Source organism: Elgaria multicarinata, chromosome 11 (assembly GCF_023053635.1).
Source record: "Elgaria multicarinata webbii isolate HBS135686 ecotype San Diego chromosome 11, rElgMul1.1.pri, whole genome shotgun sequence".
NCBI classification, from domain to species: domain Eukaryota; kingdom Metazoa; phylum Chordata; class Lepidosauria; order Squamata; family Anguidae; genus Elgaria; species Elgaria multicarinata.
The window spans coordinates 30423758-30449574 of NC_086181.1; the positions used below are offsets into that span (position 1 = coordinate 30423758).

General features: G+C 47.4%; 1 protein-coding gene across 4 annotated transcripts; it reads right to left on the reverse strand.

The window, feature by feature from the left end:
• Window positions 1-1355: 1355 nt before the first annotated feature.
• CDC42EP5 (CDC42 effector protein 5) lies at window positions 1356-25053 on the reverse strand. Of its 4 annotated transcripts, none has more exons than XM_063137292.1 (3): window positions 24975-25053; window positions 14200-14577; window positions 1356-7635 (listed from the first exon to the last, which is right to left on the reverse strand). In XM_063137292.1, the coding sequence occupies exon 3, from the start codon at window positions 7633-7635 to the stop codon at window positions 6958-6960; it is 678 nt and encodes a 225-aa protein (XP_062993362.1). In that variant the 5' UTR covers window positions 14200-14577; window positions 24975-25053; the 3' UTR covers window positions 1356-6957. The 4 variants fall into 4 exon arrangements, with proteins under 4 accessions (XP_062993362.1, XP_062993363.1, XP_062993361.1 ...); XM_063137293.1 differs by having other exon boundaries at window positions 25012-25052; XM_063137291.1 differs by lacking the exon at window positions 24975-25053 and adding an exon at window positions 24930-24973.
• Window positions 25054-25817: the final 764 nt, after the last annotated feature.

Genomic DNA, 25817 nt, shown 5'->3' on the forward strand with positions numbered 1-25817 from the left:
TGGAAGGAGTGCTGATTCTCGCCACCCGCCCACCTACCCACCCCACCCAAAAAACACCCTTCTCTCTTTGCAACTAGTTCAGTTTGAATCTTCATAATTAAAGGGTGCTTCCAGATGTTACACAACGATAGCGCCAAACTGGAAGGAAAGGGTGGGGAAGTATCTCCAAAATATTAATAGCGGCTCCTTGCCGATGGGTGCAATAGGTTAAAACAAAAACAAAATCCCTGCCGTGCACATCAAGGCAGCACTCTGCTTTCGTAGCAAGGGCGCAAATCAAGATTGTTGCACCAGTAACAAGCCCTCGCTTTCCTTCGCTTGCACGAGAGAGCGGAGTAATGAAAAATGCCCTGTGCCACCTACAGAAGGCGAGTTACTGGCAAAGATGGCAGAAGTAACGCTACTAGAGGCGCTTCTAGATAGAGGGCTCCTAGCGCTACCAAAAGACATGGTGTGTCTACCTGGTCTTTTCTGCAACACATTTTCTGCGATCAGGAAGAAATAATGGTAACGCCCAATGCAACAGCCGCAAAGCTTCCCCCTTCCGGCACCCTTCAAGAAAATTGTTCTAAGAAAAATCTTGGAAAATGTTACAGCAGTCTTCTTTGTCTCACTTTCTAGCCTCAAGCCTCACTCTTCCGCTCCCCTCTAACCTTTCAGTCCACGGTTTCTCCCCCTCCCCGCCTCGCTCTTTCTCTATCCCTTTGCCTTGCTGTTCCCCCCTCCCCCAGCTTTACTATTTCTCTCCCCTACCCCTCTGTCCCTCATTAGCTCACTTTTGACTAGCCAGGCCTCCACGGCAACCATTACGTGGCTAGCCACATCCACAGTGGCCAGCCATTTTGTGGTGGCACCCACAGTCCTTGGCTTTGCCCGGTTCGCAGGACACAGCAAGCCATGCCAGTGAAGGCAATGATGCAAATTCCCCCAACATGAATGGTGCTGGTGCAAAGCTGGTCACGGTACAAGGCTGTTCCTATGACTCTCAAGTCCTTTCTAGTAAAAGGCACAGATCCCATTTGTACGATGGAAACTTTTTGTAATGGCAAAATGCTGCCGCTAAGGACGCAGCGTGTGACAACGACACCCTTTTGGTTTTGATCGAGTGAAAACGGAAGCAATGGGTTAATTGTTCCGCCTACCACCGCCACGATATACCCATGGGGAGGCAACCCACCCTTGACTAGAGCCAGTCTGGGTGGATGAGCAGAGACTGGCACAATCTCAGTGAAGATTGCCAGCTTGGCATCCAGTGAGCCGGTTCTGTACACCAACCAGCCACAGCAAGAAAGAACATGGGTGGGGAAGAGGGAGCAAGGGAAGAAGAAAAACACAGACCGGGAAACGCATCCGAAACTAATTTGCTTTTAATTACAAGAAATATCAAACACTTTTTGGTCGCTGTACAAATGTTCTGCTAGTAAGATGAAAATTAACATAATGTGGCGAAGGGGGGGGTATATAGACATTTTCTTACGCAGGAATCCATACAATAGGCTATTACAAAATAATAAATGTACATATAGAACTATCTTGCTGCAGTGGCCACGGGGATCGCAAAAAAAAAAAGGCACTGGCCTCAAAGGATGAGGTTTCTGGCTTGAATCTGAGGGGTGAACAAATGAGGAGAAGAATTGGAGGTTTTACCCTCCAGAGGAAATGGAGGCCAGAGCCCAGGGCCAATCTCTGTTGCAGTCGGCGGCTGGACTTCAATGCAGGCCTGCTTGGAACAGCTTAAAACAATGTCAGAGAGGCACACAGAGTCTCCACAGGAAATCATTTTTCACATTTCCCATGTCTAAACATGGAGATAAACAGAGTTCAGAGTGAGAGGAAAGGACGATTTGAGGTTACACAATAACCGAGGGCATCCAGTAGGAAGGAGCATTTAAAACTTTTCAGCTTCACCACCCATTTCCCCTCACCACACCCTTCAGAGAAGCCGCAGGAATCCCAGCTCTCCGTTTCAAGAGACTCACTGATCCTTCTGGTGCTGTGATCAACGCTCTTCTCCTCTTTGGAGCGTATCGATACCGGAGACCAGGGGTGCTGAACCTTTTCTAGGTCAAGGGCCACATGCCATTCCAGAGAAATTCTCGGGGGCCGCATTCCAGAAGGGGCGGGGTTGAGGGTAAATGGGGGGCGGAGCCACAGGCAAAAGGAGGTTAGGGCAAAAACACCAGCATATTTTAGCTTAAAGCTCTTACTGGCTGTGGGCCTGTTCAGATGACACTTCAGGCTCTGTGGTTAGCGAAACTGTGGTTCTCTGGGGGTTAGCACTATCCACAAGCCACGCTGTTGGACACAACACTTTAAGCCACGGTTAGAGCCACTAACCCTGCTGCTTAACTGAAAGCCTTAACCAGCAGGGTCTAAGGTGTCTTCTGAACAGGCCCAATAACTAAGCCTTAGAAAAGAGGCATCTCAGCCTTTCAGAATGGGGAGTAGGAGCTGCGCAACTTCTACACTCCTACCAGTAGATGTACTGGTTTAAGCCATCCCTTCTCCCTGGGAATTGTAGTGTGTGTTGGAGTGGGTGCATGGGTGTTGAGCAACCCAATGGGGGATTTTTTTTTAGCACTAAGCTACAATTCCAAAAAGTTGGGGTGAGGGGGGGGGGAGAGGAGTTAAAACTAGTTTGGAACCATTTGTAAGTCTGCTGTGTAGACGTATCTTCACCTTGATCCCCTTCTCCACCCTCCAGTCTTTCTACTTGTCGCTTTCAGCATCACCACCCTCTCCTCCTCCTCCTCCTTTTCTACTGCTCTTTTTGAAGACCAGTGTTCTAGAACACTTCCTCAGCCATAAATGGTAGCGGCGCCAGTGGTTAGTGTGCAATCCAGGCGTAGGTCACAGCCAACCACAGTGCTCGAAGTTACAGCTCCCCCCCAAAAAAATCCTGCCCCTACTTTTGCAAAAGCCCCCTTAGCTACTGTTTTTAGGGGGGCATGATTTGGCCGAACTTGGTGGGGGCTCATGGGTTTCATTAAAGACCCCCTACTTATCTCCATCCACAATAAATTCAAGCATGGAGAGGGAGACCAATGTTCTAGAGCAGCCTTCCCCAAACTGGTGCCCTCCAAATGCGTTGGACTACAGCTCCCATCATTCTCACTCAGCATGGCCAATGGTGCCGTCCAAACCATATGGAGGAATCAGGGTGGGGACAGCTGCTGTAGAATATGCATGGGAACCTAGCAGCCACCACAACTGGCTCTGTCTTCACTCTACTCCCTTCCTGGAAAACCCAACCAACTTCCTTTGTCCCACCTCATTCACTTAAAACTCCCCGTCCTTTCCCAGATAACGGAGATTCCCGTCGCCTTAAGCTCCCCCAGCCCCGCAACACATCACACACCAATTCTCTCCCGAGGAGCCCTAGTACCACCCCCTTTTAAGACTCTCAACCCAGTTCTATACTGGTAGATACAACATATTGAAATGAAATCAAAAGGCAAGTCTTCCCAGCACCCACGATGGGCTAATTCTCTAATAGGTGCCCGGGCAAAGATTTCCCTGTCAAGGGCCAAATTCCCTTGTGGGTAATCTGTCGGAGCGTTTTGAAACACCAGAAGCATCGCCAAGATTTTCTGTGGGATATTTGGAGAGAGATCAGTGGCCCCCCGAGGAAGGAAATTTATTTCCAAGACGCGTTGGGCCCAATAAAACGTTTTCCCAGGCACTTGAGAATATCTTCACTCCCGTTTTGTGACACTTTAGTGTCTTTCCCTCTTGCTGTTTCCCTGAATTTCTCGGAGACTGCATGCTGCTGGCAAGCAGGGCAAAATCCAGCAGTGGGCAGAGTCAAAAGTGGGTGAGTTGCCACTTTCCTCTTTCTGCTATCCCCTTTTGGGCCCGTTCAAAAGACACCTTAAACCACGGCTTTAACCATGGTGAATAAGGCTTTTTGCTTTATTCACCATGGTTAAAGCCGTAGTTTAAGGTGTCTTCTGAATGCAGCCCAGCTTTCTGGCTTAACCACCATGATTAAAGCCATGGTTTAAGGCGTCTTCTGGACGGGGCCTGAATCTCTCTCATTTCCCACACAGCAGGCTGCCTGGGAAAAGACAGACGGCTTTTGCCAGAGGTCTGCACTGATTGTATGCAGAGGGTTTTTAAAATTAGGCAGAGCACACACATACCGCTTATTCTAATAGGTGTGCAAGTCAAGATCACTGACAGCTAGTCTTCCCCTTCCAAAATTAACCTTTTCCCTTGCAAGAGAGCCGGGGTACAAGTAGAACGAAATGCCCTGTGCCATCCCAGAAGCTTGCCCATCTATAGATACGAGCAAGTGGCAGCGTTGGCAGCAATTACAAGCTGGGGACCACCACCCCTATTTTCATCTTGATACATTTAGGCATCGTCCCCATTATGTGGGAGGGGCAAAAGGGGGAAACTCACATCTGGATAATGCAAGCTTCGTGTAAGGTGGCATGCAGGACCGAGAGACCTTTTCCATTTTGATTCATGAATAAGTCCACAAAACACAAGAAAGAAAGAACTGCTAACACGGGTTGGAGGCCAGCCTTCCTAAGCAAGCACCTAAGGAACTGGTCGCCACCTTTTCCTAACTCTGAAATCCCCTTGCCAATACAAGGTGATCTTGGCTGTGCAGTGGTTAGATATCCATGATCACAGGAGCACAATGAATAAACACATTAGCCAGCACCAGACAGAGGGCTGGGAAGGGCAATAAGACACAGATGATTCAGTGAAGGGGTAGTTTGACTTTCAAACTGCTTACCACTGACCTCTTGATAACATAGAATCATAGAATAGCAGAGTTGGAATGGGCCTACAAGGCCATCGAGTCCAACCCCCTGCTCAATGCAGGAATCCACCCTAAAGCATCCCTGACAGATGCTTGTCCAGCCGCCTCTTGAAGGCCTCTAGTGTGGGAGAGCCCACAACCTCCCTAAGTAACTAGCTCCATTGTCATACTGCTCTAACGTGCGGACAGGTAGGAGACAGCCAGGGTCAAAACAAATTTCTGCTAACAATGTCCAGACAGACAGGGTTAGGGAGGAAAAGGTGTCTGCGATGGAATGTCATTTAAAACAAAACACAGGGAAATTAACTGAGGGGCAAAAGGATAAACGGTCCAGTTAATGAATGAGGACCTGGAATCATGGGTTGGGGTTTTTTTTTGGGAGGGGGGGTTTGGTTTTTTTTTAAAAAAGATCTGCTGGCGAATTATCAGCCAGCAAATTCCTCTCCAGTTATCACCACCTCTAGTCCACTAAATTGCATATGGCTTCAAAGCGCCTTACGGAAAAGCTGTCCAGTTCACATTTGATGGAGCTGCCGTCTGTTGGTGCAGCCCTGTCGTGTCACCCTGACCCCATCACAGCTTTGAAAAGAAAACAGATGTGCGCATCGTCCACCTGAGCTTTCCAAGTTTTGACCTTTGCAAATAAATCTACAAAAGAGATACTAGCCAAAAAACAAAACAAAAAAAGGCAGGGAATGTTCCAGTCAGCTTGCCCACAAATAGCTTTGTCAGTCTTTTTTTTTTTTGCATAGCAGTGACTTGAAGGAGGGAAAAAGCAAAACAAAACCAACAAAAACAGAAAAACACCTCTCTTACAATGTACAAAATATTTTCTGCTTGGTCACCTGCCGGTAATTGCTACAAGTCACCATAGGTGACCAGGGGAGTGGCTATTTACAATTCTGCTTGACAGTGAGTTCACATTATGCCCCCAAACATTCTTCATCCAATCATCCTGCCCCTCTTCTCTCGACTATCCCCTTGAGAAGGCATGTAAGGAAATGCCTCCTCCCTCTCTCACCCCCAAACCCCATCCTCAACATCCTCTCTGAAGCTCTTCGGTGTCTTCCTCAAGACCAGTCTTACGCAAGATCAAAGCATAAATCCCATAGCAAGAGGCCTTGCAGTGTAGGCAGTACTACTCCTGGATATACAGGTACATGGATGTACTGACTAATGCGAAAGATAAATAATCAGTGAATGGGTATCTGAACAGTCCACTGGGATAAGCAGATGGAAAAAGAGAATTGTGGACAGGTAAATAAATAGATGTATGTCTACATACATGTAGAAGTTGCATAGGAAAACAAAACAAGGATTGGCCGATACAGAGTTGGAGATGGAGACTGAAAGATAATTTTTAAAAAATCTACATGTCATTCTTCTCTGTCCGTCCTTCTTTCCACCCATGTGCCACCTGTTAACTTGACAGATGGATGGGAAAATAGAATTATCAGCCCAACAGTCCTTCCATCTCTTTCTCAAAAAATGTTCCAAGCTGAGAAAGAGAACCCAAGAGCTGAGTGGAGAATCACAGTCAGATTGCAAGAGAATGAACGGTTGAGAAGTGGCGGTCGAGATGAATGGACGAGAAGGTCTTCTAGAGGAATCAACTCTGTGCCACTTCGTTGACCCCAACGGATGGGGCAGCTTGAGACCCCAATGCATCTTTCAGTACATCAAAGGATTTGTACCCTCCTCCCAGGCCTTGGGGGGAGTCAAATAAACAGGAGAGTGGGGGAGAGAGCTGGCGTTTGGAGTGCGTATTGGAAGCACGTTTCTCAGAGACGGCATTCCGTAATGGAGTCTAAGACCGCGATCACAATAGTGATGTGATGATAGAGTAGCAAGAGGTGAAGCTCCTCCTTCTGAAGAACCCGAGACCAGTGAGATGCTTTTCTTCACACGGTAAGGGAGAGCGCCAGAATCACATCGGAAGTGCAGCCCGTGTGCCTCACTTTCCTCTAGAACTCAGCCAGGTGGGATTTGAAGGTTAAAAGGCTCTTTCGCGGGGAAGACAGAGAAGCATTGGGCCCAGAAACAGTCTGTTGTTGGCCGTCTTTGGCCCATGCGCTGCCAGACGCCGCTGCCAGTTGTCGGAGGGGCTGAGAAACTCTACAGAAGAGGACTCAAGTCTTGTTGGTGGGGGAGGAGAAACCAGAGACGCAAGGCCAGCATCCCTCCTATAGCCCAATCTCTTCGTCCTGTTCATCTTCAAAACTGTAGCCCTGCCCTTCGTCGTCCTCTTCTTCATCTTCTTGCTCGTCTTTTTCTTCTTCTTTGCCACCTTGGTGGAGGCGATCCACTGGACTCAAGCTCTCACACCTCAAGGGTTCCTGTTCCTGCCCCTTGACACTGTCCCAATCTTTATCCATCACTCCCAGCACATCCTCCAAGATGGAAGGCCCCAAGTCCAGCTGGAACGAGAGAAGGGATTCAGCGTGTTCCAACGTGGGGCTCTCCCAGGAGAAATTCTGTTGCAGGTCCCAGCCTCCTCCGTTGGTGGGCTGCCTCTCAGGCGTCTCTGGCTGATGCAGTACCACAAAGCTGCCATCAGGGGTCGATGTGGCTGGGCTCTGAACCACGCCGTTTCCGCTGCCCAGAGGAGACTGCAGCTCAAAGCGGCCAGAAGTATCTCCAGGACCAGAGAAGGTCCCAGGGGACGCGGCCACATCAGGTGGCAGCCCGTTGGCTTTGGAGCCCCCGTGGTTGCTGAGGAAAGACGTGTCGCCAAAGGCATCGCCGCCACGGCCAATGTGCATCGTGTGCCGGAAATCCCCCAAGGGGGCGCTGATCATAGCCCGATCCAGACGGGGCCGCTTCTTGGAATGGGAGACAGGGGACTGCTTGAGGATGGGCATCTAGGAAGGAAGAGAGGAAGTGTGAGAAGGAGACCGGCACGGAGCATCCCCATTCATCTGCACGGCCAGCCAGTTAGCTAGCCCTGGAAGGCCTGGACCCAAATCCCAGCCTCTGCTGCAGGTTCATCATTCGATCTCAAACACAAGTCACTAACACTGCCTAGATCTCCCCATCTACACAGTGGGAACAACGACATACTTTGCAGGGCTGTTGTAGAGACAAAGACTGCAAATGCCTTTTGCAAATTAAAAACAAAGCATGACGCCTCTGAATTACAATTTATCAAGACGTTCAGTCTATTACCTTTGACCAGGATCAGGATAATGGGTTTTAAAACACGCTACATGTCTTAATTAGTTTACCAACGCCCGAATGTTTGCATTAATCACCAACATTGCTTTGTGAAAAGTCACCATTAAGTGTTAATGTAATTGCCACTGTCTGCGCTTTCTGCATTTAAATGTTAATGTAACTGTCGCTGTCTATACTTTCTGCATTTTATTCTGATCCCACTGCTTACCATTTCCACCCACAACCATCTATATACATATATACCAGAAAATTGGGATAACTAATCATGCACCTGAGGGTGTTCTCTAGTCCACAAATACCTATGCCACAATAAATTGTTTAAATCTTTAAGGTGCCACAAGACTATTTTTATTGCAGCAGATTAGCCAAGCAACTTCTCCACAAATTATATAAAATTAGTAGCTTTCTTGGAAGCCGACTTTTATCTTTAGCTGTCCAGCTATCTATTACACTTCCAAGGACCCGAGTGGTCAATGTTGGATTAACTCACTTTATTTGCACAACAGGCCTGCGAGGTAGGTTGGGCCAAGAGATAGCTTTTTTCCAAGGCTACCATCGACCAGGAATTTACACTCGGGTCTCTCTACACCTAGCCTATCACACTACCCATTATACCTCACTGGCCTGAGGATGGAGAGACACTGTGGGGGTTGGAGACCTAGAGCTTCACCCTCATTATGGGCCAAGATTCCAGACTTTGCCACATGCAGAGCCTGGGACGACGAGTGATGGAAGAGATGCCAGAAGAACTCTCTTCACAGCCCACAAGACAACAACTTGTTCAACCAGTTCATAGAGCGAGGAACGCCTAGGTTGCCATGGCAGCTGGCACACAGGACGCCGGGTTCCTTAAGAAAAGGAATAGGATCTGGAGATACAGCATGGAGAAGGAGGCCACCAGGGGGGTCTAGAGGGGTAGAAAGGGGGAGTCAGGAACTGGAAATCTGTGACTTCCTCTGGGGAAGAAGCAGGGTTCATAGCAGAAGGTAATAGGTCCAAGATACTTGGGAGAAATCCCAGTCTTTAGCTTCCGTAGGAGATGGGGCCTACCTAACCCAAGGTGTGTATAATGGAGATGGACATATTCTCTCTCCTCACCCCACTCCATCATGCTCCCTCCATTACTTCCCTTGGGGTCCGATATTACTTATGTATTTATTTTATTTAAAACATTTCTTGGCCACCTTTCAGGGCAGAAGTCCTCACAAGGCGGCTTACAACAACAGAATACATAAAAACAGTTCAAATATTAAAAGCAATAAAACCAACAACAAAACCGCAAAAGCAACAATAGCAGCACACATCATGGGAAGGCCAAAATGTTTTTAAGGCCTTCGCAAAAGCCTGCAAGGATGGCGCATGGCATAGCTCCGATGAGAGTTTGTTCCAGAGCCTTGGGGCCATTGCACAGAAGGCCCTCTCCCGTGTGGACACCTACCTAGTGGCACTCAAAGGTGGGCAAATGAGGACATCTCCTTCCGATCTTAAAGTGCGGGCAAGCTGATATGGGTTTGTAAGCTCCTCGGGTCAGGGACCTACCTTTGTGTCCTCCATACAGCACCATGCACATGGATGGAGCTGGAATCAAGTGGTGCAGACTCTGGACTTAATGGCCTTATGGGGATGGGGATCCTTTAGGTGGTAATAATGTGGATTGCTTCAAAATGAAGTAAGCCAGACTTACTGCATTTAGGGGCTCTGCTGTTCATTCTGCCGGGTGGGCCCCCAAAATCCTACCCTGACGGCGCCACAGGCGGCAATACATGCTAGAAGGTGGGCTGGACCCACAGACGCCTGGATTCTCTCTGTCTCTCTCTCTCTTTCTCCATGCCCTACATTGCAGAACTCTCGCTCAAGAGGCGATGATCTAACAGCCAGAGATGACTCATGGTTTAATGGGGGGAAAGAGCTATGCTGGGGGTAGGAGACGCAGTCTGGGCAAGTGATGCGGGGGGTGAGGGGGAGCGAGCGGAGGAGGCTGGAGGGGCGGCGGCCAAGTTAGAAGGCTTCTCCCTGCCTTCCGAGAGCAGAAAGCGCTGACGGAAGTGGAAAAAGAATGAACCAAGTCGAGTCAGCACAGGTGGTAGAGAAAGAGAGACCCAGCATGTGAGGAGCAGGAGGAAGGGAAAGGACCCAGGAGTCCGGACTCCCAGCAGCCTTTCCTCTAAACCACTAGGTACCCCTCCCTTTCTACAGAATACAGGAAAGTGGGGCTGAGAATCTCCCAGGTGGCTGTTAACTTTTCAGAAGTCAAAGTCATTTTCACAGCCTGGAATCAGAAAGGATCGGGGTGGGGTGGGGGTGAAACCCCTTTAAAAACAAAAAGAAAAGAAAAAGACATTGTTCTCTTTATTGAAGTACATATTTTAAAATATACAAGTACAAGTAAAGGCCTGTAATCTAGCAAATCAATACTATATATGAAGGAATATGCAATTTATTTTCAACGAAGTAACCCTATGCTACATGACATACTTTTGGCTTTCAAAAGTCAACGGAACAGCGGCTAACTTTTGCAAATCGTTCCGTATTTCGCCTGCTCCCTCAACTTCACCACACTGAGATTTAACAAATCCTGTACTTCTGTTCGTGTGCCCGTCCTTTGCCATGCAGTGCTGATCTCAAGGTTTTCTTGGGCACTGGAAGCTGCTTTGGACGCAGCCTCTCAAGTAAACACAAGTAAACAGACGGTTTTAGTGGCGGTCAGCAAACCTGATATTAAAAAGGCTAGTGCAGATTGGAGCGGATGGAACGGGCCCCTTTCCAAAGGGAGACCCAAATCGTGGTTATGGTTGGTTGCTCAAAGTTGTTTTTAGATATATGTTGTCTCTGTGTACACTGTCTGCTTGTGTGTTTTTATGGCAATGGTTTTTAAACTTTATATACTGTATTTTAATGAGTTTTAATCTTTGTAAACTACCCAGACAGCTTTGGCTATGAGGCAATATAGAAATGTAATAACAACAATAATAATACACTGCATTACTCTCACAGGCTTGGGCTCAGCCCTGGTTCCTCTTTCTGCCTCCAAATCCCTCATCTCTCTCTGCCGTCTTCCCCCACTGCCGAGATTTAGACTGTAAACCCCTTGGGGCAGAGACCCAACTCGAGTTACTCTGGATATTTATTACAGTTCTTCCAAGTCAGCAGACAGAGATTTGCCAGGCACCTCCCATCCAGGTGCTGGCCATCCCTGCCTTCAGCAAGGCAGGTTAAGCACAAGGTGCAGGGGCAACTCAACACTTCGGTGAGGTGGCTAAGTCATGCGCCTTCTCCAAGGTGGCCTGTGCCTGAACTTATAGACAGGCGCCCTCCCAAATCGCCACTATCGCAGTTTGGACACGCTCCTGAATTCAGCCCTGAATGTGGAGACCCAGGTTTCAGCAGTGGCCAGGAGTGCATTTGCACAACAAGCACACCAAATGCCCCTGCTCCTGGAAGTGTCCAATTTGGCCCCAGTGACACCCACCTAACTACATCCCGTTTAGACTACTGCAACACACTGTACATGGGGCTGCCCTTGAAGAGCGTTTGGAAATCTTAGCTGGAACATGCCGTGCCCTTGTAAAAACAGCTTCACTGGCTACCACTCTGTTTCCGGGCACAGTTCAAAGCGCTGGTTCTGACTTGCATGTTCCTATTCAGCTTGATACTAGGCTACCTGAAAGACCAGCTTCTCCCATACGATACTGCCTGGGCTTTAAGATCTTTTGGGGCAGGCCCTTCTCTCAGTCCCAGAGACCTGTTTGGTGGGGACGTGAAACAGGGCCTTCTCAGTGGCTGCCCCCAAGGCTCTGGAACTCCCTGTTAAGGGAGGCTAAGTGGGCATCCCTTGTTTGATATCCTTCTGCCAGCAGGCAAAGACACTTTTATTCTAGTAGACCTTTGGTGCATGAGCTGGTTTGCTGCTGGAGAGGTTTTACGTACTTCGTTTTAATCACTGCTTTTAATGGTTCGGGTTTTTAACTTAAAAAATTTTAGCACAATTTTGGCCAACAACTATCACAAGGCTCAAATGCCGGACACTGGGATTCATACCAAGGGGACCACACACACCCTCCTCCAAAGAATTCAAACGAAGTACACAAAATGGGAGCAGGTAATCAATAGAAAGGAAAGAGAAGAGGCCCACAGGTGAACAAACTGAAGCCCAAGGGAGATCTATCAAGCATACCACCAGACTCCACAAAATAGCCAAAACAGAAAATCTACCTTGGGAGCAGGACTGTGTGTCCACTAGGAGGGGAATCCTATTTTCCTTGAATTTAGGATATTGCTAAGATGGCCATGCGTCCCATGTTAGAGGACAGTTCTGTATGGCTGCATGGCCCAATTCTGGTTTAAGGATTAAAAAAAAACCCTAAGAAGGAAGAGTAGTGGTTGCCAATCCACAGTTACCACCTGGAAAGCAGGCTTGCAGGCCTTCACATCACCCGGTCCCAGTCTTCACCACTATTGTGTGAGGGCTTGTACTATAGTAATCACTTCTAAATGTGCATCTATCCACACAATTAGCCACACAATCTCTAAGTAAATCCGAGTCCTCTTTCTTGGCAACGCATAAACGGACGCCCTAAATATCGCGCCTGCGAATGGTTTCCCAACAGCCATTTCCTCAGGTCACCTGTGTCGAAATAAGGGCCACCGACAGGCGATCAGGAAGGACAGATTTCCAGAAATAGGTTCGCTTTTTTCGTTTAGGCCCGAATTGCCAACACAGATCTGTGAGGACAGTTGGGCTCTTAAAAAACAAAACAAAACTAAAAGAAACCATTTGTGGACTAATAGCTTTGTTTTTGTTCAGCTTTTAGCTCAAGGTGGAAGTGGGGAGAGAACGCCACATAATCCATGCAACAGAAGCACATCCTAGGGAGAAGGCGCACAAGGCGGAACGCAACCAAAACGCATGGTTTGTGCTCGCGCAAGGATTTTAACAAGAGACAAGGAACAGCTGAGAACCAGCAGTGCCGGGCTTTGACGTGGTTCTGGCACGGACCCAAGCAGGCTCATTCTATGGCCTTTGGGGAGAATATATCTATTCCCTTTCCCCCTCCACGCTTCCCCTCGCTGTGGATGACAGATATGGTTACTAGCCCCAGAGGACGATGACGGAATTTCCTGCAGAAAATGAAATGAAGACTTTTGAATCGGCTGGGATGTGGCTGGGGTTCAGGAAACGGCTGGGTGCTGAGGGCAAAGGCAGTTCTCCGGCTCTGCCTGCGGAAGGGGCAGGCACCCTGGGTGTAGAATGGGGCCCGGACGCCGGGGTTCTCAGGAAGGGAACAGAGTTCTAGCAAGTAGACAAGGTGGAGGAGAGGTTGAAGGCCAGGTCTCCTGGTGTCCTATTTGAAGAGGAGAAGATCTTAGCAGGGTTGACAATGGCAGGGTGGTGATGGGATCTGGTGGGTTACACAGTAGGGAGGGGACGGAGCTGAGGCATTTATTAGGAGGGGGAGAGAGATCCGGTGGTTTGTAACAGATGGTGCCCAGAGACAGGACTCCTGGGTTCTGCGGGAGGAGAATCTAAAAAGGTATGGGGGGGAGGGGAAGCAGGGAAGCTTTACCTGCACGGTAAAGGAAATCTGCCAAGAAACCCAGGCTGTGGTCTCCGAGACCTATTTGCTTTAGCTGCAGCCCACGCCCTCCCTTGTTTTCGGCCCAAGCTGCCGTTTGATTTACGGCTGCTCATTCCTTCCTTCCTCCCTCCAGACATACACACACACCGCATTACACACACCTTTTGCTGCACAAAACCTGGTTTCTTTCCTCTCCTGCCAACCCTGGTGAGGCACCAAAGGACTAAAGATCATCTCAAAACCGCCTACCCACTCACTCACCCCTCCCCAATCCAAGAAGACTTTTGCTTTCCAGAGCAGATGCTGCCCGACTCACGAGAGCCCATTCCTCACCAAGGGAACCCAGGAATGCCCCCCCCCCAGCTCTCTCTGCTCTTCCAGAGAACTCCAGAGCCCCTGCCTCTCAACTTCTAGACCCCAGTCCTCTACTGGAGAACCCAGGTGTCCTAGTTTCCAGCCCAAACCCACTGAATCCCATCCACCCACCTCAAGGAGAAACCCCCGCCCCCACGCCTGTCTCAGGAACCCAGGAGCGGAGACGGGCTTACATGACACAGCCACACTTCTCTGCCAACCCGCAGCAGGCAGGAGCAAATCTGTCAGGCGGCGCGACACAGAACTTTCCCCAAGTGCCCGATCAGGCGCCGCAAAAGGTGTCATCGAGCGAAAACTCACCTTTGCAAAGGAAACAAGCCCCAACGCTCCGGCCGCCCTTTTCCCGCAACTCCGGGTGACTCAGAAGAATGTCCCTGTCTCTTTTCCTGCTTTTGTAGTCGCCCCGATCCGCTGCCTCCGCCAAGAGGCAGTGCCAAATGCAGCCGAGCCACGAAACTTTATATCCTCCCAGTGTTTGGAGCTTGATCCTGGTGCCACTTTTTTTCCCAACAAGTCCGGGAAGTTTGCTCACAGTTCTCAGAAATCTTCAGAAAGTTTCTCCTTTTCGCTCTTTTCATTTGTCCGCCTCTCGGCTCTTTCTCTCTCTCTATTTCCTTCACCCACGAGTTTTCACTCCTCCCCTCTTGGGTGGTGGCCCGGAATTTTATTTATTTATACCTGCATTAAAGAGATGAAATTGTAGATGTCAGAAGCTCAAGCAAAACCAAAGAAACCGCTCGCCAAAGGAGGACATTTTTTTTAAAAAAAAAAACAGATGCAAGCCCCAAATGTGACAGGGAACTTTGCATCCAGAAGCCAAAAGAAACATCCCAAGAAAAGGGGGAAAGGAAATTTAAAAACACACAGGGAAAAAAAAACCCTCCATCATCTTAGAAAGTTCACTGCATTCCTGAACTTCCGGAGTGGGCTGGCGTATTTGGAAACCAGACTAAGTGCAGGATAGGAGAAGAGAAGTGACTACTGGAGGGCAGCAAAGATGGAATTTGAAAGCATGTGGCTTTAAAACAGGAGAAAAATACAAAAGAGAAAGAGCTCCGAGATGAGGGAAATTGATACTGAAGGTTGGTGGATTGGCAACGGGGTGGGGGTGGGGGGGAAGCAAAAAGGAACCAGATGGTAGGATGGATGAAAGAAAACGGAGGGAGGGGCAGAGATGCATTCAGCTATATGGAGGCATGCAAGGAAGGGTATTAATCAGGCAAGAGTTTTATGCAGGGAAGGGCACATATAAAATATATGATGGGGAGAAAACAGTTAATTAGAACAGATAGGATATAATACAGGTATTTGGAGAGGAAAGGGGAAACTTTGGCTGGAGGAGGCATTTGGTTACAGATAAGATCACTGTCCCTTTGCCATTTAAACCCCCCACCCCCCTCTGCATTCATTTTTTTTAAAACACACACACACCAGGTTTCTAGTCCTCATAGTTGCTTTTGAAAACATGCCTGCTGCACAAGATTCCCATTGATCTGGGCCCCACATGCTGCTTTTTCTTCTTCTCACAGCCTCCGCTCATCACGCCTCCCCTCTCCAGCGCTCCTCCTGATCTGTGGGGGGGTGGGGGGGCTTCCCATTTTTGCAAAAGATCAAAGGCAGTCTTCAGAAGTGAGAATGCCCATAACACAGCCTAATGCAAACTAACCACATCTGCATATGTAAAATATTTTTGGACTTTAAAAAGGTTAAAAAAAACACCAACCAACCAACCACAACATCAAGGTGGTTTGCAAAATAAAAACATGAAAAAGTAGGTACGCACGCACACGCTTAACTAGGACAGCAGCATTTAAAACACCACCCAGTACAAATCAATAAAAAAACATCAGAGACTGTTAAAGCCATAAATCGAAAGATCAAGAATATAGACTAGCAAGAGTTAAACGCTGACCAACATATCCAGGTCTTTAAGACCATTTTAAAAATAGACAGAGAGGGAGTCCGGCATACATTCTATTGATTTGCATAGCTAAAATTTGATTTTTCTTGGCAACTAACTAACTTGCATCTCGTTGGACTACAGCTGTGAGCAAGAACTCTACAGACAAGAGATGAAACCACGGACAGCAGTGACGTGAAGGATATAAGAGTTGTTCCCAATTTTCCATGTAAAAAGACTTCCTGCAGATAGAAAGCTAAAACGAGAGCAAGAGGGCTACAACAGAACCTCTCCTTCTGATGTTCAAGCTCTCTTCTTGCAGGGAGTTCTCTTTACGTGGGGCAAGCCTGCCACGCATTGGGGAGGAGTGATTGCAGTTATTTGATGGCGTGAGGTACTCTGCACATGCTCAGAGGCACTCTCCTCTTTGTTGGCCATGTATTATTGGGACAGAAATCTGGTTTGAATCCTAGAAACCTTGTCATCTAGGCCTTCAGTGAGAGCCGGGAGCTTGTTTTCAACCTCTGGAGTGTGTGAAGATAGAGGTGCCCATACATCTCTGAGCATGTAGAGAATATATTTCCTTCACCACTGAGTCGTTTTAGAACAGTGGGATTAAGGAAGGAGGGTCTAATGTCAGAGGATAAAAGCTTCCAATCCAAACACCATCCCAGGAGCACCCACCAGAAACACCACCTTTCTTTTCCTTGCTCTTTTTAAGTTTAGCCCTGACTACGGCAAATCAAGACCCGACAGACAGATGCAGGAGATTGATGTAGTGATGGGAATGAGCAAAAGGTGAGGATTGGGAGAAAGCCGGCTGGTTGAAAGGGGCAGTGTTTGGAGGTGGAGGAGTGATTGCATGCAAGATTCATTAGCCAGCCTTTAAAAAAGAAACCCCACTTTTGAGAGACAGATCTACAGTATGTTGCTGTGGGGGATGCAGGGGTGAAGGAGGTCGTTGTACATACTAATAAATCTCAGAGTCAAGAACTTTTTATCTCCATTTATGAGCATCAGGTTCAAAGCTTATGTTTAACAGAAGACACACACACACACACACCAAAAATGGGGAGAGAGACCAGAGGGCAATCACGGGACAGCAGCCCCAACCCCACTCCTCCTCAGTATCTTCCCTGGTCCTAATCGAATTGTAGCATGATTCAGATAGTGTTTTAGTGAGCTCGCATTTCTTCACACTCAGTATGATAGGATACACACACACACAGCAGAATGTGGTGGTAAAGTCCCAAAATGGGAGACTGGACTATACCACTTCTGACTGCAGCAACAAGAGGGGTGCCGCTATTGAATACTACCCAAATAAAAGTAATAATCCCTGCAAGTAGAAAATGAGGGTAGCAGGGAGAAGGCTGGGCTACTGCCACTTCCCCTGATGTGCTAGATTGCTTCTTGCATGGAGTTTTCTTTAGCAAGGGAACATTCAAAAATAGCACCACCACCCCACTTGCGATCTGAGCAGTCACACTCCACCTCCTCGTTCTTCTGCACGAACAGGGAAAATCTCAGTCATTCTTACAACAACCTTACAAAGGTAGGTCCATATTACCATCCGTATGCCACAGTCGAAAGAAGGTGGGCAAGAGTGAGGCTTAAGAGACACACTAAGGAGTGTGTCTTCATAGCTAAGGAGCCAGTGTGGTGTAGTGGCTAAGGTGTTGGACTGGGAGTCGGGAGATCCAGGTTCTAGTCCCCACTCGGCTATGGAAACCCACTGGGTGACTTTGGGCCAGTCACAGACTCTCAGCCCAGCCTACCTCACAGGGTTGTTGTTGTTGTTGTTGTTGTTGTTGTGAGAATAACATGGAGAGGAGGAAGACTATGTATGCCGCCTTGGGTTCCTTGGAGGAAAAAAGGCGGGATATAAATGTAATATATAAAATAAATAATAAATAATAGCTCATAGCTAATATGCTACACTGGCCTTCCCCAGCCTGGTGCCCTCCAGATGTCTTAGACTACAACTCCCATTGGGCCTTCTGCCTGGGGATGATGGGAGTAGTAGTCAAAGGAATATGGAAGGTATCAGGTTGGGGAAAACTGCACTAAACCAGCTCAATGATGTATGTAACATGCTTGTGCATTCCCCACTTGACAACTGATGCATCAAGCGGTGGCTTGAATGGGCAAGTAAACCATCACAGAAGGCTTGATGTCACCTCGGTCACAATGCTTTGCCATGAAGTTCATACATTCAGCTAAATAAACACATATAAGTTTTCTCAGTTGGGGTGGACAGCAAAGCAAAATAAAAACACACAAAATACTCCCCCCCCTTTTTATGACCTTTTTTTTGTTTGTTCCACCCTTATTTCAGAAAACTCAGACACGGTTCCTCTTCTTTTAATCTCACAATTACCCTGTGACGCAGGTCAAAGACAACAAATTACTCAAGGAGGTCACCTACGGAACTTTGATGCCGAGTGATAACTGAACCCGGTTCTCCCCAGATTTAAACCATCTTTTTAGCCACTACACCACAGATTCCAGAAGTTTTACATCCCCACACTGAACTCATTCTACCCCCCCACCCCGCCAGGTCTGGCCCAAGATATTTGGATGTCCCAAATAAAAAATCCAAGTAAACCATCATCTCCCATCCCAGCATTAAAAATAAAACAATTTCAGTTCAATAACTTGCAAGTTTTTATTCTATAATGTCCCAAAACGGCTGCTTGAAATGGCTTGACACACTTTTTATATGGAGCCTGTCTGTATTCCTCCCCCTTCCATTAACTCAGCAGAACACACACACCCCAAATAATCCAGACAGCCATCTTGCTCCAGCACTCAGCTGCCATCCCAACCTAAGCCACACTCCTTCAACCCCAGTTGAAGTAACCAAACAGATGTGTTAGAACATCTTGTTAGAGGCTTATGCAACTTTGCCATGTGCACTGCATGCCATAAGGAGATCCGTTTCAACTGCTCTTAAAATGTCACAATACACGACTGGACAAGAGCCACACACATGTATAAGCATAAGCAGAACTATGCTGGACAAAACCAAAGACCAATCAAACCCAGATGCCTCTTGGGACGTCCCCAACTGGACACGAAAGTGATAGCAGCTTCCCACTTGTGTGTCCCAGCAACTGGTGCACAAAAGCAGATTGCTGCAATAGTGGAGAATGACATGGAGCCTAGCATCTCAAAACACAGTAGTCAGATAGACACTTCTGCAAGACCATAAGATGGACAAAAGCAGTAAGTACCCAACACGTATTTCCAATTATACCTACCATGGTTAATAGCCATTGACAGATTGCTCCCCTCCAGAGATTTACCAAAAGGAGCAATCCCATGCATGTTTAGACAGAAAAAGTCCTACAACTCCCAGCATTCCCCAGCAGGCTGGGGAATGCTGGGAGTTGTAGGACATCTTTCTTTCTAAACATGTATGGGATTGCTGCCTAAATCCCCTTTTAAGGAGGCAAATGCCAATTCTTAAATCAATAATTATGTATTTTGATGAAGAGAATAGTTTCATGCATATGTGGTGGAACTGTCCTAAAGTCCAGATTTTGTTAAAAAGAAAGAAAAGAAATCTCAGCTAAAAATCAAAACGGGTGTTTTGGGGGAGGGAGAAGATAATCTACCTGCTAACTTATTGAACTGTGTAGAAGGGATTGTTCTGATGAGAACAGAAGAGAGGACTTTCCCCAATCACAACCAATCCCTTGAGAAGGGATCAGGAGATGCAATTGTTGATTAAAGAGTGGAGGCTGACATTAATCAGCAATGTGAATGTATGATGATGATGATGATGATGATAACTCCACAGTAAAAACTCAGCTAAGTATGTAATACAAAACTCACGTATCACAAATCCTAAAATCCAAACTCAACTCTAAAATCATTTTCAAAGCCATCATCGCCTATGCAATACCCATCCTCACATACTCATTCGGAATCATACACTGGTCACACTCTGAACTCAAAGAAATAAACAGACTCATTCGCACCAAACTCACAAAACACCACATGCTCCATCCCAACTCATGCACTGAAAGAATAACGATCAGTAGGAAAAAAGGAAGAGGTCTTCTGGACATTAACACAATCCATGCTAAACAGATAAAATCACTCAGAGAATTCTTCCACACTAAAAACACCCCCATCCATAAAGCCATAGTAAAAGCAGATAAAAACTACACCCCACTCAACCTAGCACTACAGAATGAAGACCAAACACGACCACTCTCACTTGCAGAGAAAAAAGCAAAATGGGCACAAAAAGCACTCCATGGGAAGCACAACAACATAATACAGAACCCACAAAAAAACAAAGAACAATCGTACAAATGGCTCAGGAAGGGAGAGCTATTTCCAGAAACAGAAGGATTCCTAATAGCTATACAGGATCAAGTTATAGCAACCAAGAACTACCAAAAATATGTCATAAAAGATAACAATGTAACAACAGACCTATGCAGGAAATGCCATCAGTTCCAAGAAACAATAAACCATGTAACAGGAGGATGTAAAATTCTGGCAAGAATGGACTATACAGACAGACACAATACAGCTACAAAAATAATTCACCAACTGGCCATCAAATTCAACCTTATCAAACAACCTACACCATACTATACATACATTTTGTGAACCGCCCAGAGAGCTTCAGCTATTGGGCGGTATAAAAATGTAATAAATAAATAATAAATACTCACCCAAAACAATCTTGGAAAATGCAGATCATAAAATATACTGGGACAGAACAATTCATACCAACAAAACAATACTTTGCAACCGACCGGACATAACGGTCATAGACAAATAAGAAAAAACATACTCCTGACACAGCAATACCAAATGACAAAAATGTTGTTGAAAAGAGGAAAATATATATACATCACTGGCCATGGAAGTCAAAGAACTACGGCAACAGGAAAAGGTCACTATTATTTCATTAGTCACATCAGTCACCGATATCACATCAAAATACTATACAGAAAACCTTTAGAAACTGGGCCTACCAAAATACATCCACACCAACATCCAGAAAGCAGTCATACTTAAAACATGCCCAATTGTCAGGAAATTCCTGAATCAGTAAAAGACAGCATGACGTGGCAATGCCTGTCATGTCCATCTAGAAAAACCACCATGAGCGAGAAATCATCATCATCATCATCATCCCCAACAGTGGGGCTCTTTGGGGGGAAGTCAGGACAATTTTTATTAAATATTGGAAAAGTAAGTTTCAGTAAGATAAATGAAATGCTTTTTCTACAAGTTTACTGGAAATTTATACGTGCTTTGGGTTCATTTAAACAAAAAGCAAACCAAAAAAACCACCTTCTGTCACCCACAGGGAAAAAGGTAATGAAATCCCTGTTAAACTATCTTAGGTATTCTCTAGAGAGGACCCAGGTGTCCTGGCTCCTAACCCCTTCTGTTCTAATTTAATAACGTCAATGGCATTTACCGCCCATGGATGTTTCTGCTATCGGGGTCTTAGCTGTTCAATTTGCCGTTATCTGAAATGTTTACTTACTATCCCACACACACAATCTGATGCGTCAGCAGGATGATGCACTGCAATGTGACTCATTGATTGGTCTCCATCTGCCAAGGGACCAAACAGAATAGCGAGAAAACAGGCTTGGACTAATGAAGCCACAGGTAAAGTCTCGGGACAGGAGAGAAACTGGGTCAGCAGGTTTTTGAGCAGGGACTTCTGAGTTCCATGAGTTTGAGGGCGGAGGGCAGACGGGGAACGCAGAGAGAACACAGCTACAATTCCAGAGCCAGCGTGGAGTAGTGGCTAAAGTGTTGGATTGGATCCAGGTTCTAGTCCCCCCTCGGCCATGGAAGCTTATTGGGTGCCTTTGGGCCAGTCACAGACTCTCAGCCCAACCTACCTCACAGGGTTGTTGTTGGGAGGATGAAAAATGGAGAAGGGGAGGATTATGTACACCGCTTTGGGTTCCTTGGAGGAAAAAAGGCAGGATATAAATGCAATCAGAAGCAAATAAAATAAATACTCTCTGGAAGAGGAGGTCTGGTCTTTGGAACCTCGAGGCCATTTTACCAGAGTCTTTTATGGGAATTATTTCATATAAGGAAGCACCTGAATCCTTAGAATGTCAGAAGAGCAGTGCTGGATCAGTCCAAAGCCCTATCTAGTCCAGCATTGTGTTCCCATAGTAGCCAACCCAATGCCCATGGAACGCCCACAAGCAGGACATCATGGTTATAACATCCTCCTGCTCACATCCCCCAGCAACTGGCATACAGAGGTGTGGTGCCTGTGATGCTGGAGGTAATCGCATAGCCATGACGACTAGTAGCCTTATCCTTCCACAGACAACCCTGTGTCTAGAGATCACCACAGGCCTGCAGACAAATCAGCAGCCAGAGAGAGGACAAGTGCATCTCCTGGTCACAGAGGGTATAATATGGGGTCACCCAAAGCTTATGCTGAGCTGCAGGGGCCTGTCAGCTGAAGTCTGTATGGAGGCTGCAGTGCCAAAATAAGGAACTGGGGACCAGGAACCAACTGGAGCCTCGTTCTACAGGCTAGAGAGATACGCAGGAACACTACGATCCGTTGCAGCTCCCACACACTCGATCGCACATTACGTACTGGATCAGACCAAGAGGTCCATCTGGTCCAGCAACTCTTTTCCATGAGTGGCTAGCTGGAGAGGTGTTTACCAAATAGGGTGGCCCATGGCACAGCACCCCTAAAAGAGGGCACTGACTTGCATAAAATGTGTGTGTGTGTGCTGATTCATATGTACAGACATAAATTTAGAAGTAACTACTATCTCACCACAGTGGGCAGACCGTGGAGAGGTGACCTGCTGAAGTCTGCTGTCCAGGTGCAAATTGTGGACGGGCAACTTCGAGGTCCCTGCTAGCTCTTCCTTCTTTGAGTTCTTGATCTTTAAACTGGACTTGGACTGGACAAGCCTTGAAATAAGAGGATGTCCTCAGTAAAGAAGAACACATGGCCACACGACCACCAAATGGGGATATGGAAAGAAGCCCTAGGGGGTGAGTTTAGGGTGGAAAGAGTTCAGATTAATCTTGGGATGAGAAGTGAGGTGTATTATGTCCCAGTAAGGCATGGTGGATCTGGTGCAATGGGCAACATGTTCTAGTTAAGACCACAAACTCCTGGGTGGAGGGGGAGGCTACTACATGGCATGCTCACTGATAGGGCAAAGAACTCCCACCACCACCGTTTCAACTTCCTGTTCAGCCAGGCATATATTTTCTCTTGACTTTCTTTTCCTCCCATTTGTAAAGGGGGGGGCGCGCGCAAAACTCTTCCAAAATTAGGTTGCTGACAAGATTATATTGTGTTACATGCCATGAGATAATGCCCACTATGTACTATGCATCCACAGGGTTTAATCCAATGGGCTATTAGTCATGATAGCTAGATAGAACCTCCATGTTCAGAGGAAATGTATCTCGAAACTTCGAATGCTGGAGGGACAAAGTAGAAACTGCTGTTCCTTTTGTGATCCGCTTATGAGCTTCCGCAGGCATCTGGGTGGCTGCTGTTGAAAACAGGATGCTCCATAATGGAAGTTTTGTTTAATCCAACAGAGCTCATGTGTATGGATAAACATAGAGGGATGAGAAACAGAAACTCCAAATTCTCTGGGAAAGGAGTAAGGCCTGGTGTGTGCAGAGAATCAGTGAGAAATAACATACAAGCTAAGGAATCAAAACAGCAAATAACTCGACTTTTTTTCCCAAGCCAGCTAAATTAACGGCAGCAGCAAAAAGGGGGAGAATCAATAAACTAGGCAAGCAGGGAAAAAAAATCACATGATGCCATTCAATCAGCAAGCCCTACACCAGTGAAAAAAAATCCAGATTTATATAACAAGCGGCGCATCCATGGGGCCCTGCCCCCTCCAGCTGCCCTGGAGATCTGGAACACGCTTCGAACATGCCTCGTGCCATGTGATCCTCAAAGGAGCGGCCAGGACAGCAGAGGCCTGTGCCCAAACAGGGCAGGTTTTGCCTGGGGAAGTGGATTGGCCTTGCCCAATGCAAATCTATGATTTTACATGTGCACGCAAAACGTTACGGCAGAATGGCAGGGTTAGTTCATTAACGTGCAACTCCAGGCTTTGCCTGTTTTGACACACACACACAAGTACGCACTGGTTCACAACTCCCCCATGCACAAATATAGGCTCACTGTTCCCCAAGCACACTTTTCCTACGCACCTACGTATACCCATAGCAGTCTTGGACGTACCAATCAAAGCACCCACCCTACAGTCCAAGATATACAACCAACAGACTCCCTCTAAGATATCGGCACCTTTGAGCAGGCAGGCCGGCCGTTCCCAACACATTTGCACATATTCGCTTGCAAGTGTGTACATGCAACCCCACAATTTAGCTCCCTCCAGCACCAGCCCGCCTCCCATTGCTTGACACGGATTGCTTCCTAACTGGATGTCTTCTGCCATTTGATTGTTTCATGATTAACGTCTGTCCTTTTGCTCTTTTCCATGGCTCACTCTGTTTGCTCACAGTTAGTCACTCTTGGGAAACAGACACTTCTAAGGCCCGCTTCCTCCTCCAACCAAACCCATCCCTTTCCTGGGCAAATTGAGAACAGGACCCAGGAATTAAGGGTGGCTCCCTGCCTGCCAGCCAGCCAACCAGGCTCCTTTGGTCTCTAAAGACTTCAGAGCCCCCTTCACACAACCACGGACTCCAGATGCCAGTGTCCCGGTTCAAACTGACTACTTCCCAAAAGAAGGGTCTACACTGTCAGCTCTTCTGGCTCCAACCCACCTGTCCACACTAGAATCCTTGGCTGCTCCTCTATCCAACGACGGGGACATCCACTTTCCACACCCGGGTTCAACCTTGTTAACCCGTGCTCTCCTTCCAGAGAGGACCCAGGAGCCCTGGCTCTCTGCCTGTTTCAGCCACGAGCCCCCATTGTCCTTCAAGAGATCTTCCCCGTTTCTAACCCACTAGGCGACACTACCTCCCTTGAGTACCAAGGTTCCTCCCTGCCCTTCTGCTCTCTCCCATCTGACCCCCTTACTCTTCTCCAAGAGAACCCAGGAGCTCTGGCTCCTAATCTGCCCGTTAGAACTCCCTTCCCCAAAAAACGAACCCAGGAGTCCCAGCCTGCGTGTCTATCCCCCGCCGGCGTCCATACCTCGCTCCCCATCTCGCGTGTAACCACCGTAACCCACCGCATCTGCTTCCAGCTGCTCCGTCCAACAAGTCAACTCCGTTCGCGGCTTTGGCACGCCAACGGTTAAAAGGGTGGGGCGTGCCTTAGACCACGCCCCTTTTATGCTTCTCTCTCTCTCTCTCTCTCTCTCTCTCTCTTCCCCCCCCCCCCCCGTCCCCAGTAGTTTCCTTAAAGAGATAATCGGCTACATTTTGGGAAATTAAAAAATACATTTATTTATTTTTTAAAGTGGGGTAGTTGGGAGAGGGATGCCAAGAAGGTCGGACGCGTAAGCCTGGAAAAAATAGAAAGCGGGGCTCGAAATGGAAGGGTGGGTGGAAGAAGAAAACAAACTGGATCCTGGAAAAGGGGATCCTTCTGTGCCATTCTCTCCCTCTCCCTACACCCCCCACCCCGGGCCAACCCAGCCCTAAGATGGAATTTCCTGAAAGTTTCTTTCCCAGAGAGAATAATCAGTTCCAGATGGAAAGCGAGGCGGGTGGACGGGGAGCGGGATTGGTGAAAACGAGGCAGGAAGAACAGAGGAGAACGCGGTATGGATGGCATATAGGGGGATTACGGGCTAGAGTGGGCCGGGGGGGAGAGAAAAGAATAGCCAAGAAGAATATGGAGCAGAGGCCGCAGGGATAACAGAGAAGGAATAGAAGAGAGAGAGAGAGTGAGTGTGCAGGGGGAAATGGGAGAGTGCAGGCCACTTACACGTGTACGTGCTGCCTTGATGGCACGTGGTATGCAGGCAAGGCATGCAAGCTAATTCTCCCCCACCTCGAATATGCAGCAACTTTGCTGGCATGTGTATTTATT

What these genes read in the sequence shown, in the direction of transcription:
- CDC42EP5 (XM_063137292.1), bottom strand. Translation starts at nt 7,635, where the DNA reads ATGCCCATCCTCAAGCAGTCCCCTGTCTCCCATTCCAAGAAGCGGCCC.